Source organism: Phaseolus vulgaris, chromosome 6, assembly GCF_051622355.1.
Source record: "Phaseolus vulgaris cultivar YP4 chromosome 6, ASM5162235v1, whole genome shotgun sequence".
In the NCBI taxonomy this organism is placed as follows: Eukaryota; Viridiplantae; Streptophyta; class Magnoliopsida; order Fabales; family Fabaceae; genus Phaseolus; species Phaseolus vulgaris.
This window is the reverse complement of record NC_143503.1, coordinates 32338433-32353619: the sequence shown is the minus strand read 5'-3', so window position 1 is coordinate 32353619 and position 15187 is coordinate 32338433. Positions and strand designations below refer to the sequence as shown.

The following is a 15187-nucleotide window of genomic DNA, read 5'->3' as shown; positions in this document are numbered from 1 at the left end:
TGGCACTCTTCATTAAAAGCAAACAACTTTGTTATTTTACTCCTCGAAATCCAAAGATAGTTTCAATTACATATTCTTGAAGGAGTCATAAGCACATGTGATTCTATGATTCAAGAGCGAGAGCACGTGGCATTATGGAGCAAAAGTGATGAACTGAAGCTTAATTTAGAGGAAGCCAGATCAAACACCAAATGGTTGTCCTGCAACTGATATCCTCCGATCACAATTGAAGCTTTCACAGAAGACATTCTAGGCTCTGTCCCTCCATCAACAATTGCCAGACATGCAACATTTTTCTTTGCCATAACCATGGAATTGGCTCCATGAATACTCCACTGTGCTCCCCCTTGCAGCACCAGATCAATAGTTGGCACAACTAGTCCTGTTGCGGAATTACCAATTCTGGTTGAATCAAAGCATGCCTCAAATGGTGCCACTGCTGCCACTTTCTTTAATCTTCTGTCGGAGGCTTTCTTGAGGAAATCGCGAAGGAAAGGCTTGTAGACAGAGGTTTGTAATTCAGTGAATGGACTCATGGTACTAATCTTGGTGCCCCCATTTCCCTTCTTGTCAATAGACAAAAGAGAAGGCTTTAGGTTCACCACATGCCCATCAATCTTAACTGCTTTCACGTCAATGAAGTATTCCTTGGAAGCAACACCGTCCACAGATATAGGACCTGTGGAAATGGGGTTGACAATGAGAGGGGTGGTTTGGAGAAATTTGGATATTCCCAGAGGATGTTCCCCAGTTCCAACAAGCAAGTTGGTGAAACCTTGGTGGTTTAAAGAGGGTAAACAGAGAGAAAACTTGGAAGGAAGCTTATTAGCGGATGCAAGCTGAATTGTTAATGCAAGCTGGGACTTTGAAAGGCCTATAATTCCTCTGCTGTTTTTGGGTAAGCCATGTAGAGGTGACTCGTCATTGGAGAAGGGTCGGAATCCATCTGTGTCAAGACAGCCAGAAAGCAAGCCAGACACTTTCTGTTGAACAATGAATATGAAATCCTTAGCTAAGCCACCACTACCGAAAAGGAACTTTGCTAATGGATTGATTGTATTAGAAGGACATGTGTTGTTTGTGCAACCTGGTTTGAAGGGGCCACTGCAGCCAACACATCCAACATCGGGGCATTGCTTTGAGCCACAAGCGATAGGACGGTAGGAAGAAGAGTTGTAATGAGTGTTACAGTCATACCATAGGTTTTCTCCAGCAAGATCAATGGTTAGATCAAAGTTGTGCCTAGGAGTTCCTACACCAACTGAAGTGTAGAACAGATTGGTTGCAGGATCTTTCTTAATGGGAAGGATAAAGGGGTGAGGCTTGGTGTTGGGAGCATGAGATGCTGATAAGCAACAAACTGAGAAAAGGGGTAATGAGATTAGGAAGAAATGGATGGCAAAAGAGGAAGACATTGCTAAGAGAATGATAATGAATGGTGTTGGTGTGTGTAATACAGAATGCTGAGTTCTCTTTTTATAGGAAGAATGATGGAGGGGATATCAATATATTATTGGAAAATGTTTTGTTAACACATCTTTGTCCACTAACACATACATACTTAGATGTCGTAGATGTGATTTTGGGTGAAGATGTGGAAGGTTTTTTTTAAATTCTGATGGGAGTTATGTTATGTGTCATTTTTGTAAGAGTGCAAGAGTTTAATGTTTGAGTACGGAAGCGAAAGAGTTTTAAATGAAAGGAAAGGTCGAACAAAAGAGAGAAAGAAGCAACGGCCTCATCAAATGGAGGGACAAAGAAGGAGGGGAAAGCACAAAACAATCAGTAAACAAGCGAAACACAAACCATAAACGTTTTTATTGTGCGGTTGTCGTTGCTTCTTTGTTTATTGTTCAAGTATTCAGCGTTATTGGGTCATATATTACACCGATTAGATGACTTAACTGGTGTAATACGCATATATTACACCGGTTGAATGACTTTAACGATGTAATATACTCATCAATGATGACTCTCTATTATATCATTATATTATTATTTTAATTATTTTTCTTTTATATTTTAATTTTAATATAAATTATTGATATATATTATTGTATTATTCAAATAGGTTGTAAAGTGAGAGTGTTTTGTTTTATATAATATGAAAGAATATTTTTCTATATGTTATTCATGGTGCTGGTTTTTACTTTTTCGTCAGTAACAGATGGCTAATGCAGATACATCTGGCATAGGTGCTGTCTCAGAAAGGGAAAAGATACATGCTTTGGTTCTTAAACAATGGGACGCTGCATTTGATTTAGTTTGTAATACTCAAAGATTATCTGAATATGTTTGACATTATTTATTTTTTTAATTAACTAAAATTCATCTTAAATTTAAATTAACTAAAAAAATTATAATATATATTTCTAATTCAAATTTAGTTTAATTTTTAAACTGAAATTCAAATGCATATTTATTCTTTTAAAAATGATAGAGCTCAATTACATTCATAAAAGAAAATAGATTATTTGGGTAATATAAATTATTATGAGACAAATGTAACTTTAATTTTAGATAAAGTGAGAGTTTTTAAAGGAAAAGGGATTCTAGGTAGAAATATCCTAATTAAGATTTGCATTCCGTAGTACTTGTAAATCTTAATGTCAAAGTCAAAGTCAAAATAAGACAAATTGGTACGTGAGAAATTCACTGTTTTGAAATACCGGGTGCTCTTATGCAAAATTATCTTCAAATAGGTTTGAGTTTTAACATAAATAATTAAGCTATTACAAAACTTTATAAAGATGACTCTGGGCATGTGCATTCTCTTTGTTTAGGATAGTAAAGGGGTAGCACCCTCTTTTATTCACAACATTAAGATTCACACCTTCCTCAACCAACACTTGTACCGTCTCCACATCGCCACTCTCCACCGCCATATGCAAGGGCACGTGACCTTCCTCGTCTTCAAATTCCAAGTCCAAACCCGCTAATTCAATAAGCACCTTCATCACATCCTTGTGCCCTTTAAAAGCCGCTGCATGAAGCGCCGTCAAACCATATTGATCACGATACTTCACACTCCCACCACCTCTTCGCAACAGTGCCTTCACTTCATTCGCCTCTCCATTCCTCGAACCTTCAAATATTGCTTCTCCCACCTCCACCACTTCTCTCTGAGCACAACAAAAATATGAAAACAGAGCATTATAAGTGATGGGCCAATTAGGTTGGGTTGTTCGCTTTCACTTACAGTTGTGTTCGTATCTTCCGCCACGTGTACTTCATCAGAGGCGTTGGGGCTGGGGACTATTCTCAAGCCGGCTTCCAGGAGGAGGTGGACCATGTCGTCCGGCTCCTGCAGCTTTGTGGCGGCGCCGAGGAGCTACTCGGCTTCGGCGGGTGACAAATCCGCGAGCATGGAACGCTGTCGTTTGATTAGGTTTCTAACCGCGTCCAATTCTCCGCGCGTGACGGCATCGTTAAGGAGGAAGGGTCCCACGAAGGCCACCTTCAGTTTGATGTCCCGAGTTTTGAATCCGTAGGGGCGAGAGGCGAACCACGAGTTGATGGAGTCGGGGTGAGTGGACCCGGACGAGTTGGCGGCGAACTCGGCGGTTTTCACGAGGAAGCGGTTGGAGGGGGAGCGAGGGAAGGAGCGAGGGAGATGAGACTGCGGCTTAAGGATGACTTTGAAGGTGGCGAAGGATAAAGGGAGAATGAGTCCACAGGGTGGGTTGACAGAAACTTTTTTGGCGATGAGGTTTGGATCTTGAAAGCCACTGGTGAGATTGGGTTTAGAGAGCGAAGCCGCACGTGGCTCGGCATTTGCAGTTGAGTGCGAACTCTATTCGCACCTCTGCGGGCTCGCACACTTCCACCAGTGCCTCCTCCATCTACCAAAGCTCTCTCTCTGCGAGATTGGGATTGGGCTTGGTAGTTGGTGAGTGAAGTATAGATGGAACAATGAAAATGAGAGTCACGTGACAATGTGATGCGCGTGTCCATTTTTTATGGGTTTTTACCTTTTTCTAACGAATTCATCTTCGATGAACAAAAAACGAGAAAAATCGTTGACATGTGGAGCCCACTCTAACAGTCGGGAGTGAGTAAACATCACTGCTACTCCTGTTATAGTCATGCTTGTAGCACGGGAAAATTCGGTGCACTGAGGGTAGCTCTTTGTTTGCCACATTCGTTGTTAGCAATAGGCGTGTTTGTTGTTACTTGCTGCATTACATTATAAGACATTACATCTGCGGGTAGAGAGTGTTGCAATGCGAAGCGGAGGAGGGAGTTTTTTTTGCAAGGTTTGTTTTCAAATTCTTCTATCTTTGCCTTTTCTAATTTAAGATAATAAGAGGTTTTGCTACTTTGGTGAATTGTATATACAGATAGTTTAATTTCTCTTGTATTGAAGATGTTTACTCACACCAGCTTCTTGCCTGGAAGGCTCCTCTTGGTCAAATATGTCCGTTTCTGCTCTGTATTTATTATAAGTTATAACTCTGATCCCAACTGTTCTCTGTTACATCACTGATTCTATTTCTTTGTTTATGTGAAGCAAAGAGATCCTGAACCCATCGGTTCCTATGGCTCTTAGACTTTCTGGAATTCTCATGGGTGCTCCACAATTTTATCTTCTGTTTCAATTTCTATTTCAGTTAATAGGTAGAAATGTAGCGTATCTCCGCGCCTCTGCTTACTGGTTGTTGCATTTTTATCAGGAGTGGTGACTGTGTATGAGAGAAAAGTGAAGCTCCTTTATGGTAAACTTTGAATCCCTGTTTTCATGATTAACCTAACATTGTAACATTAAAATGTTGAAAGTCCTTTACAATTCTTTACTTTTACCCGTTTTCTGGTACGCAAGCTTAACTTTGACATTTTCTAAAAACAAATAAAAAAAATAAAATTCACACATTATATTTTCATATTCTACTATATAATTAAAAAACAACATACAACACTTACTTAGTTTCGTGGTTAAAAGTATACAACACTTACTTGGTTTCGTGGTTAAAAGTAAAAATGAAAGAGAGAAAAATATGCAATTTTACCATCTCAACAAATTTTATTTTGCAATGTTTAATTTTGAATTTAAATTTTTTTAATTAAAAATAGTGTTATCTCTTCTTATCCTTTTGAAATATAAAGTTTTAACTACTCACAAATGTCTCCTTTTATACATTTTTAAAATAATAAAATAAAAATAAAGGGAGAAATCCATATATATAGATGGGTGATGTAGATGTATAGAGTGAAAAAAGTTATATATAGAGAGACAATACATAATTTAGAAGAGAGAGATAAAGAGATACAATAAATAATTTAGAAAGAGAGAGGGATAAAGAGATACAATAAATAATTTAGAAAGAGAGAGAGATAAAGAGATACAATACATAATTTAGAAAGTTCTACATTTTCCTGCTAGCAATTGTAGCAGATGCTGAGCACAGCTTACAGAAGTTCTCTATCAATCTTAGAAAAAATTCTACCCCTCTAAATGGCACACATGAAAACGCTAAGGTGTGTTTCCATTTACAACAAAGCAAACATTTATTCTTCAATTATCCTCAAAGCATTGAAAGATAGAAGCTACTAGCTACATGTTCTTCAACGTGGCTAACTTCAACGCGTCAAAAACACACATCTCATTCAAGAGTGAGAACACGTGGCATTGTGGAGCAACAGCGAAGAACTGAAGCTTAATTTAGAGGAAGCCACGTCAAACACCAAATGGTTGTCCTGCAACTGATATCCTCCGATCACAATTGAAGCTTTCACAAAAGACATTACAGGCTCTGTCCCTCCATCAACAAATGCCAGACATGCAACATTTTCCTTTGCCATAACCATGGAATTGGCTCCATGAATACTCCACTTTGCTCCCCCTTGCAGCACTAGATCAATAGTTGGCACAACTAGTCCTGTTGCGGAATTACCAATTTTTGTTGAATCGAAGCATGCCTCAAATGGTGCCACTGCTGCCACTTTCTTTAATCTTCTTTCGGAGGCTTTCTTGAGGAAATCGCGAAGGAAAGGCTTGTAGACAGAGGTTTGTAATTCAGTGAAAGGACTCATGGTACTAATCTTGGTGCCCCCATTTCCGTTCTTGTCAATAGACAAAAGGGAAGGCTTTAGGTTCACAACATGCCCATCAATCTTAACTGCTTTCACGTCAATGAAGTATTCGTTGGAAGCAACACCTTCCACAGATCTCGGACCTGTGGAAATGGGGTTGACAATGAGAGGGGTGGTTTGGAGAAATTTGGATATTCCCAGAGGATGTTTCCCAGTTCCAACAAGCAAGTTGGTGAAACCTTGGTGGTTTAAAGAGGGTAAACAGAGAGAAAACTTGGAAGGAAGCTTATTAGTGGATGCAAGCTGAATTGGTAATGCATGCTGCGACTTTGAGAAGCCTGCAATTCCTCTGCTGTTTTTGGGTAAGCCATCTAGAGGTGTCTCGTTATCGGTGAAGGATGGGAATCGATCGGTGTCAATACAGCTAGAAAGCAAGCCAGACACTTTCTGTTGAACAATGAATATGAAATCCTTAGCTAAGCCACCACCGAAAAGGAATTTTGCTAATGGATTGACTGTGTTAGCAGGACATGTGTTGTTTGTGCAACCTGGTTTGAAGGGGCCGTTGCAGCCAACACATCCAACGTCGGGGCATTGCTTTGAGCCACAAGCGATAGGACGGTAGGAAGAAGAGTTGTAATGAGTGTTACAGTCGTACCATAGGTTTTCTCCAGCAAGATCAATGGTTAGATCAAAGTTGTGCCTAGGAGTTCCTACACCAACTGAAGTGTAGAACAGATTGGTTGCAGGGTCTTTCTTAATGGGAAGGATAAATGGGTGTGGTTTGGTGTTGGGAGCATGAGATGCTGATAAGCAACAAACTGAGAAAAGGGGTAATGAGATTAGGAAGAAATGGATGACAAAAGAGGAAAACATTGCTAAGAGAAAGATAATGAATGGTGTTGGTGTGTGTAATAGAGAATGCCGAGTTCTCCTTTTATAGGAAGAATGATGGAGAGCATATGATATGGAGAAGATCTAGTAATAATGATATTTATGATTGCTGGTCGGTCAAAAAGGACGTCCATACAATGCAGACTTCATATTTTGGATACTAGTCTGTCTAACACAGCTGGCATATATAGGTTGTCCTCCTACGAAAGGGAAATGGATAAACTTGGGTTCTTAAATAAAAAACTATTTCATCTTTCAAAATTATAAATAAATGCCAATAGTTTCGGCAATATTCATATAACATTCGTAAGAGATTCATTGCGTTTTTCTATAATTTTCTATAATATCAATTATTATCGTATAAATGTAAGTGATATAGACTTAGTAACAAAACCATCAGTGGCCCAATTTTTTTTCTTAAAATAGTTAAACTCAAACGAACAAAATCACGTTTTTTTTTTATCTCAGCGAAGCTAAAAAAAAATACAATTTAAAAAAATCGTCGTATATATAAGAGAATTAGACATTTACTTTAATAAAGCTAAGTATGGCTAGTTAACATTATTCATTTTTTAAAATTAAAATCATGTCATACGCAAATTAAAAAAACCATATGCAAAACTTTAACAAAAAAATTCTACTATCAAATTAAGTGTAAGCTAATATTAATCTATAACAAAAAATATTTTTCCGACAAATGAAAAAAAAAATGTCAAATCAAAGTCTACATGATTATTGATGGAATAACATGTCATTATATTTTCTTTATATTTTTTCTTAGGCGAAATATGCAGAGATCTTTTAATAGGCTAAATATTTTTGTCCTTATAAATATGGGAAAAAAATTAGCCTCTTAGTTTTTCAAAAGTAAACTTTTTGTCCTTTATTTTTAAAATGGGTCATAATAAATTTATTCAAAGCCGTGAATTTGAACATAGGAAATGGTTAAAAAAATTTAAACAGATTCTCTAGTTAATTTTAAACAGATGAAATATGTATAAGAAACTGCAATTTCTAGGTGAATTGAAGGTTCTCTCCAAAGACAGCCACTGTCCATGACTTTATCCCATTCCAACATTTCTTTTTCCACTGAAACAAAGCCTATTAAGAAAGTACTTTCATAACTTACTTCTCATGACACCCCATACGTCACCAAAAACGTCATTTTGTCCGTAAAAATACTTTCTAAAATCTGAAACACATTCTTAAATTATAGAATATGCTAAAAGCACATTTCAAAATTTTATAATACATTCTAAAATCTGAAATACATTCCAAATTATAAAATATGCTCAAAGCACATTTCAAATTTTATAATTCAGAATTTAAATTTTTAATTTAACATACTTGCAGAATTCAAAAAGAAAAATCAAATATCTTTTGAATTCTACAATTCATAATATTTTTTTTCTAAGAAAAATTCAACAGGGATTATGAGTTATAAAATCCAAGATATTCCCAAATCTAACTATAATTCAAAATCTTTTTTTTTTAATTTTTATATTTTAAATTGTAGAATTTAAAAAATATTTTCGAATTTAAAATTACCTTTCTAAATTTTACAATAAAAATCTTATTTTTTTTCTTAAGGAAAATATATTGTGGATTAGGGTTTAAGGAAACATTCTAGATTATAAAATCCGAAAACCGAAAATACAGCGGCCACTCGAGCGGGGCAAGAGGGGCAGAGTGAAGTTACCATTTGAGGAGCAGATGTCCCGGCTGGTAAGGGAAATGAATGAAAGAAGCTTCTCCAATAGGAGGCATGTGTTGAGCATTTGTTTCCTTTGGCAGCTGAAGTTCCAGTGCCATTTTAGTTCTATAATCCAGATTTTTGTCCTATCACCCATTCCAAAATGAAAAGATATTTGAAGTATAGGGTGTCAGAAGAAGCTATGAAGGTGCAGGAAGAAATAACCTGAAAGTAAATGAAGAATTTGGCTTTTCGAGGAAAGAAATGTATAGTAAAATTCCGTTTAGGTGCTGAAGAACCTAACATGTAATTATCACGGCTGAACTTGCATACTTGCCGGCCAGCTTCAACCGAGCTTGCAGATACCATAGCATAAATTTTCCACATTTTCCGTGATTTAATTAAGCTTCACATCGTAGCTGTTATGGCACTTTGAAACCTCATTTGTAGTTGCCAATTCAATGAAACCCCATTTTCTATCATTTAGAAATAACAGTAGTAGCTACGTAGGAAGGCTATAAAGTTTAAACAACAAAGAAGAGGGTAGCTCTAGAAAATCTAATTAATCAACTGCCAATTCAATTTTTGCCAATTTGTTCTGGAAGTTTAAGATACAAAACTGCACTTCTAACTGATAAAATTTAATAACTGAAGAAAAGTAAACAAATATGAGATACAGAAGACAGGTGGTGCCATTCAAGTCTAAAAAAATATAAGCCAAAATTAACAAAAATCCAAGAGACACACCGGGCTACATGTACATGCACCGTGTATGCCAAAATTGGAATACCTCATTAAAACGCTTTCAAGGCATACAATCAGCTTTTGCTCTGGAAATATGTATTTCTACTCATCTGTCACGCATCCGCTAGAAGCAGATTTCACATTTTTAATATACTGGGCCAGGACAAACAATGTAGGATTAGAAACACTGGGAAGAAAAAATTACTAACAAAAGTGTAGATCATATTTCGATATATAAAAGGTATCGACGTGCATATTTAAATTTATCCAGAGCTAAAAAACAAATACACATTTAATCATCTACTAAAGAAGAAAAAAAATGCAATTTCCCATCCCAATATCTCTCAGTTGTTATTCTTAAGTGCTTCATGTTGCTTCAATGACACCCATCCTTTGGAAGTTCTTAGATTTTTTCTTAATTTAATTGTGTTTGACCACAGCGACACAAACTTAGAAAATCCATGACCCAGGACAAATCTACCCATAGCCAAGAAAACTAGATTGTAACAGCTGAAAATAGGAGGACCAGAGAGTAGTATTCATATCACATGGATTGAAATGTATAGAGACCTCCATAAAGTTAAGGCTACTTTTTTCCTTCCAATAGTTTCAAACCACATACCTTGTACAGAGCTCCTTGGTTAGCTTTATATGGAGGAGCAGTCCACTGTTTCCTGCGTGCCTCCATCTCCTCATCTGATACCAAAGCATCAATTCTCCTTTTCTGGACGTCAACGTTGATTATGTCTCCATTTTTAATCAAGCCAATTGGACCACCTTCCTATAAAATCAATCAAGCTAGTAAAGCATTATAACATGATCTTCAACATTTAAAATCCGACATAGTACTATTGCACCCAATACAATTAAATAGCTTGAATGTTGGAACTAAACTGCGTTTCCAAAGAACAAAGTTTAATACCAAAAGGCAGGCCTAGATGGTTTTAGAAGTATAATTTTTTTCTAAATGGACAAACACACTACGATTACTTCCTCTGAATGAACTGCAAAAGTGTGGATAGTAATTCCAAAAGATTGCTAAAGCAACTTCTCTGGTCCCTTGAAAAGAAAGTATTGCACAATATACAATCATTGGCATTGATTAGAAATATTTCTTTCTCACTCGAGTGTCTTAAGTTTCCTCACAATTAATTTCCTTTAATCATTTGATATGTTGTTCTCACTCTTAACACTACTGCTAAGAATCTCAAGAACAGTCATTTTGGCCACTCACAGGGTTTAGAGACGAAACAAACCAGGTGCTTCTCATAACACTGATACAAACAGTACTTATGAGCAGAAAGTTAAAAAGACTTTAGCTTGACCATGCAACATATTATTACTTGTGGTAAACATTTTTACTAATAATTAAGTGCAGGGACTAATTATGACAAGCATTTAGGGTAATAACTTACACATATCAAACAGTTCATACACTATGCATCTGATTATAAAAAATATTCAATTCACCTGTGCTTCTGGGCATATATGGCCAACCACAAATCCATGTGAACCTCCTGAAAATCTTCCATCAGTCAATAATGCAACTTCCTGCAATATCAAAAGACAATAGCTTAAGAAATGTCAATCCACATAGGTTCATTATCATGATTCATAATGCTTGAAGCAAGGCCTTTCAGTTTCTACTAAAATAATAATGGCCGGAGAATCTCTGTACATGTGTTTGGCTAAATAGAAATTTAAAAATAAGCACTCAGGTCAATTGAGTTTGTAATAATGAAGATAAAACTCAACAGGTCAGTTAACACATTCCATAGTCATAATGGACAGGACACTATTACAAACTAAGTAAATAGAATAAAAAAGACGCAAAACAAACCTTTCCAAGCCCTGCACCCATTATTGCACTTGTTGGTGTTAACATCTCAGGCATGCCTGGACCACCCTTGGGCCCCTCTCCCCTAATTACAACCACTTTACCCTGAAGAAATAGAAACACAAAAAATCTTATGTCCAATTTTCCATTTTACCTGTCACCTATTGTGGTTATATCCATGTCAAACCAAACAAATACTGCAACAAAATTGCGAAATAGATAGCAATCAATTCAACCAAATTAGTGATCTGTATAGTTCCAAAGAAAGATTTGGCAACATGCACCAGAATCAGAACAAAGGTTAATCACTGAGACTAACAGTTAAAATAGAAGGAACAAACCTAGTTCTTGTTGCTGCTCAACAAAAAAATATATACAATTCAGAAAAACGTTGAAAAATGCCATTTCTCTTGAATAGTTACTTATTTTAAAAAGATAAAAACCTATAGTCTAACAAGTAAACCCTTATGACTAGAGTGATAGTGTGCCTTTGCAAACATTATTTCTTTATGATCTTGATTTGTGAAATTGATTTATGTTTAAGTTATTTTTCTCAAAAGGAAGCTTGTAAAAAAAATTATATGTAAAATTTTCAATCCAATACCAAAGGTTGACAAGCACACATGAAATAGAAGAACTTTTGGACATTGCAATTCTTGATACTTCATTCAAACCATCTTCAGTCTTTTGACAGCCCTACAGCTAGAATTGTCCTTATATGCTGAGTTTTAGGTGAAACAGGAAAAAAAAACCTTAAAACTAGAAGGATCCTCTGAAATGGCAGAAATCATCGCCTCCTCTCCTTCAAACACAAGTGCAGGACCTGTTGAATAATACTTGTATTAATAAAAAAATGTGATAAGGGAAGATATAATTTGCAAATCAAATCTTTTAGATATTCAAGAAAAGAGGGCATGAAAGTTCACCAGAAAAGTACAGTCCTTCTTTTCCAGTAATTTTAGCAACGGAACCCTGTGGTGCAAGGTTTCCATATAATATTTGAATGTGACCTGTCTTCTTGATGGGATTTTCTAGTGGCCTTATTATTTCCTGAATCATGCATCACAGAAAAATTGCAATTTGTCAAGAGATCAATTTATTAGAAAAAGATACAGTTCAACGGAAACATCATACTCATACCTGCCCTTTGGACAAAGGAGGGACAAGTTCTGTATTTTCAGCAAGGGTCTTTCCAGTGACTAGAGAGGAGGTATATGTATGTTAGAGATAAGTGTAACTTTTGGAAATTAACCTTCTGTTCTTAACAGACTAAACACAAAGGCATGTAACATACCAGTTAAACAGTCACCATCTAAAAGGCCTTGCTCAAGAAGGTAGCGGATAACTGCAGGGGTCCCTCCAATCTACAAAAGAGAAGTAAAAAAAATAAGAATTTTGAGCAAGAATAATAATGACAAAAGAGCATATACATCATATGACTGGGACAAATTGATCAGAGAAGCAATGCTCAATTATTTAACAAAAGCATCAATTGCATACCTTGTGAAGGTCTTCCATGACATATTTCCCACTAGGCTTAAGATCTGCAATGAAAGGAATCTCATCGCTAACCTTCTGAAAATCATCAAGAGTCAACTCAATGCCAACAGACCTGCCAAAATGATTACACTTGAGGTTTCCTCTCAGTATTATTTTATAACAACAGGATCCCTGGCATCAAACTTCACTCACTTGGCCATAGCAATTAAATGTAGCACAGCATTAGTAGATCCACCAAGTGCCATAACTATAACCATTGCATTACGTAGTGATTTACGAGTAATGATATCTCGGGGCTTCAAGTCCATCTTCAGTAACTCAAGTAGATATTTCCCAGCTAACCGACACTCATCCAACTTCAGTGGATCCTCAGCTGGTGTAGATGAGCTGCAGGAACAACAAATAAAGGTAAGCACATTTCTAAAAGAAAACAGAAGAGAAACTTACACATAACTTACCTATAGGGAAGAGACATTCCCATAGCTTCTATTGCAGAAGCCATGGTATTAGCTGTATACATGCCACCACAAGCCCCAGCACCAGGGCAAGAGTTGCGAATAACATTTTGTCTTTGATCCTCACTAATTGATCCACTCACAAATTCTCCATAGCACTAAAGGAAAACCAGAAATTAATGGAACATGATTAACTACATTTGCATTAGCTCGACAGTACACATCAAACCTTGATGTTCAGGAAAAACAAATTTATATTTTAGAGTATATTTCCTATGTTAAAATGAGTGCAAAATAAAAGGAGGAGAAAACAATTCACCACAAACAATGAAGAGATGGGATGATATTAAAAAGAAAAAGTCTTCTTACCTGAAAGGCAGACACTATATCAAACGTATTGCCCTGAAAATGACCAGGCTGAAACAAAAAATAACAATAATAAAAATTAGAACGAAGATGAAAGACAACACCTGACTCAAAAACCACATAAAAAGGGGGAGGGGGATGAATATTCCCACACCACGTTCTCTTTCATCTCCTTTTTCACATAATTTTCCTCCTATCTCTTTCTTCTTCTATGAAGACACAACTCATCGCATCTGTTACCTTATCCTCTTCTATTATATATTCCTTTCTCTTCTTTCCACCTCCTTCCAACTCATTTGGTGTATACCATTTTACATTTTCCGAAAGAAAAATACCACTCCCAATAAAAATAAATAAACTATCAGTAACCTACAGTAACGGAACAACAGCAAAAAAGTTACACATGTAGCAATAGCACATTCAGCTCAGAGAAAATTATTAATTAGAAAAATGGCCAAATTCAAGACAATGGATACAATTAAAGTGATTTTACCTTTATAGTCCCCCCATAAACCATGATACTAGGTCTGTTGAGCCTGCCCATGGCAATGATAGTACCTGGCATCTGTAAAAGCGTAAGATACACATACACACACATAACATCAAGAGCGAAAACGCGGCGCGGGTCTTACATTTTTGTCACAGCCGGGAATGGAAATGTTAGCGTCGTACCACTGCGCAGCCATAACGGTTTCGATGCTATCGGCAATGAGGTCCCTGGACTGCAAGCTGTAGCACATACCTCTGGTGCCCATGGATATGGCGTCGCTGACGCCGACGGTGTTGAAGCGGAAGGGAACCATGCCGGCGGCGGCCACACCTTCGCGGACAGCTTCGGAGAGGCTGAGGAGATGCATGTTGCATGTGTTTCCCTCATACCAGACCGAGGAGACGCCGACCTGCGGTTTCGCCATGTCCTCCTCGGAGAGTCCTACGCCGTAGAGAACCGCCTGAGACGCGCCCTGCGACTTCGGCTCCGTGATTCGGGAACTGTACTTGTTCAACTTGGCCGCATCGGTGGCGGTGTCCACCGCAATGGAGGCTCGGACGGAGAGAGAACATGAACGAGAATTCGATCTGACAGATTTCGGCGAAATGGGGATAACGGTGTAAGTCGGAGAGAAGAGTGTGGACTGCATGCTGAAGTGAAAGAGAGGCGCAACGCAAAACACTTCAAAGGGTTTTAGGGAAAGAGATTACAGAGGTTCCGTTCCACCACTAGTGCGCGCACGGGAAGACTCTCTTTAATAGTGTGATACTTCGTCGTTTTATCTTTTCAGAACTTTAGTGGAGCTCTGATGAGCTTCATTTCTTACACTCCTGTTTTTATTTAAGATCACGTGCGTTTAATTTTTGGAAAAAATATGTTTTCTGTCAAATTTAAATATATTAGTAATATGGGCTTGCTTTCCAGCGAAGGTTGGGCTTCAATTACACCCCCCATCTTTGTGCTCTACACAAAAAGAAGTTGAGTATTTCTTCCTGCACCCTATCAAACTTCTTCATTCACCCATCAATTTTTAAAAATAATGTTTTACCTTTTCTTTAAATGACTTTCAAATTATCTTTTCTGTAAATTTTCCAGAATATACTTTTTGGAATTCAAAAAATATATTTTTGAAAAAGAAATTTCAAAATAAATTTTCCGATAGTTCAAAGACAGAAACT

General features: G+C 37.0%; 4 protein-coding genes across 4 annotated transcripts; all 4 read right to left on the bottom strand.

The window, feature by feature from the left end:
• Window positions 1–12: 12 nt before the first annotated feature.
• On the bottom strand, window positions 13–1457 carry LOC137832262 (putative aspartic proteinase GIP2). Its single transcript, XM_068640322.2, has one exon. It carries the CDS (start codon window positions 1413–1415, stop codon window positions 111–113), a length of 1305 nt encoding a protein of 434 aa, XP_068496423.1. The 5' UTR covers window positions 1416–1457; the 3' UTR covers window positions 13–110.
• Window positions 1458–2647: 1190 nt separating this feature from the next.
• LOC137832261 (uncharacterized) lies at window positions 2648–4262 on the bottom strand. The gene is given in 4 exon segments (XM_068640321.2): window positions 2648–3122; window positions 3200–3690; window positions 3693–3761; window positions 3764–4262. Coding segments are annotated over 4 exon segments (1029 nt in total). The 5' UTR covers window positions 3843–4262; the 3' UTR covers window positions 2648–2732.
• A 1052-nt stretch (window positions 4263–5314) lies between these two features.
• Window positions 5315–7327, bottom strand: LOC137832260 (putative aspartic proteinase GIP2). Its single transcript, XM_068640320.1, has one exon. It carries the CDS (start codon window positions 6904–6906, stop codon window positions 5605–5607), a length of 1302 nt encoding a protein of 433 aa, XP_068496421.1. The 5' UTR covers window positions 6907–7327; the 3' UTR covers window positions 5315–5604.
• A 1834-nt stretch (window positions 7328–9161) lies between these two features.
• LOC137832259 (dehydratase family) lies at window positions 9162–14851 on the bottom strand. The gene is made up of 14 exons (XM_068640319.1): window positions 14152–14851; window positions 14013–14084; window positions 13523–13570; window positions 13157–13311; window positions 12891–13085; window positions 12699–12810; window positions 12493–12562; window positions 12339–12397; window positions 12125–12248; window positions 11951–12021; window positions 11202–11303; window positions 10832–10912; window positions 9984–10142; window positions 9162–9514 (listed from the first exon to the last, which is right to left on the bottom strand). The coding sequence occupies exons 1-14, from the start codon at window positions 14656–14658 to the stop codon at window positions 9464–9466; spliced, it is 1806 nt and encodes a 601-aa protein (XP_068496420.1). The 5' UTR covers window positions 14659–14851; the 3' UTR covers window positions 9162–9463.
• Between the last annotated feature and the right edge of the window lie 336 nt (window positions 14852–15187).

Coding starts and splice junctions, on each gene's coding strand:
- LOC137832262 (XM_068640322.2), bottom strand. CDS start 1,415: ATGTCTTCCTCTTTTGCCATCCATTTCTTCCTAATCTCATTACCCCTT.
- LOC137832260 (XM_068640320.1), bottom strand. CDS start 6,906: ATGTTTTCCTCTTTTGTCATCCATTTCTTCCTAATCTCATTACCCCTT.
- LOC137832259 (XM_068640319.1), bottom strand. CDS start 14,658: ATGCAGTCCACACTCTTCTCTCCGACTTACACCGTTATCCCCATTTCG. Junction 13,312..13,522: donor ATATAGTGTCTGCCTTTCAG/GTAAGAAGACTT, acceptor GTTTTCCTTTAG/TGCTATGGAGAATTTGTGAG. Junction 12,249..12,338: donor CTCCTTTGTCCAAAGGGCAG/GTATGAGTATGA, acceptor TGCATGATTCAG/GAAATAATAAGGCCACTAGA.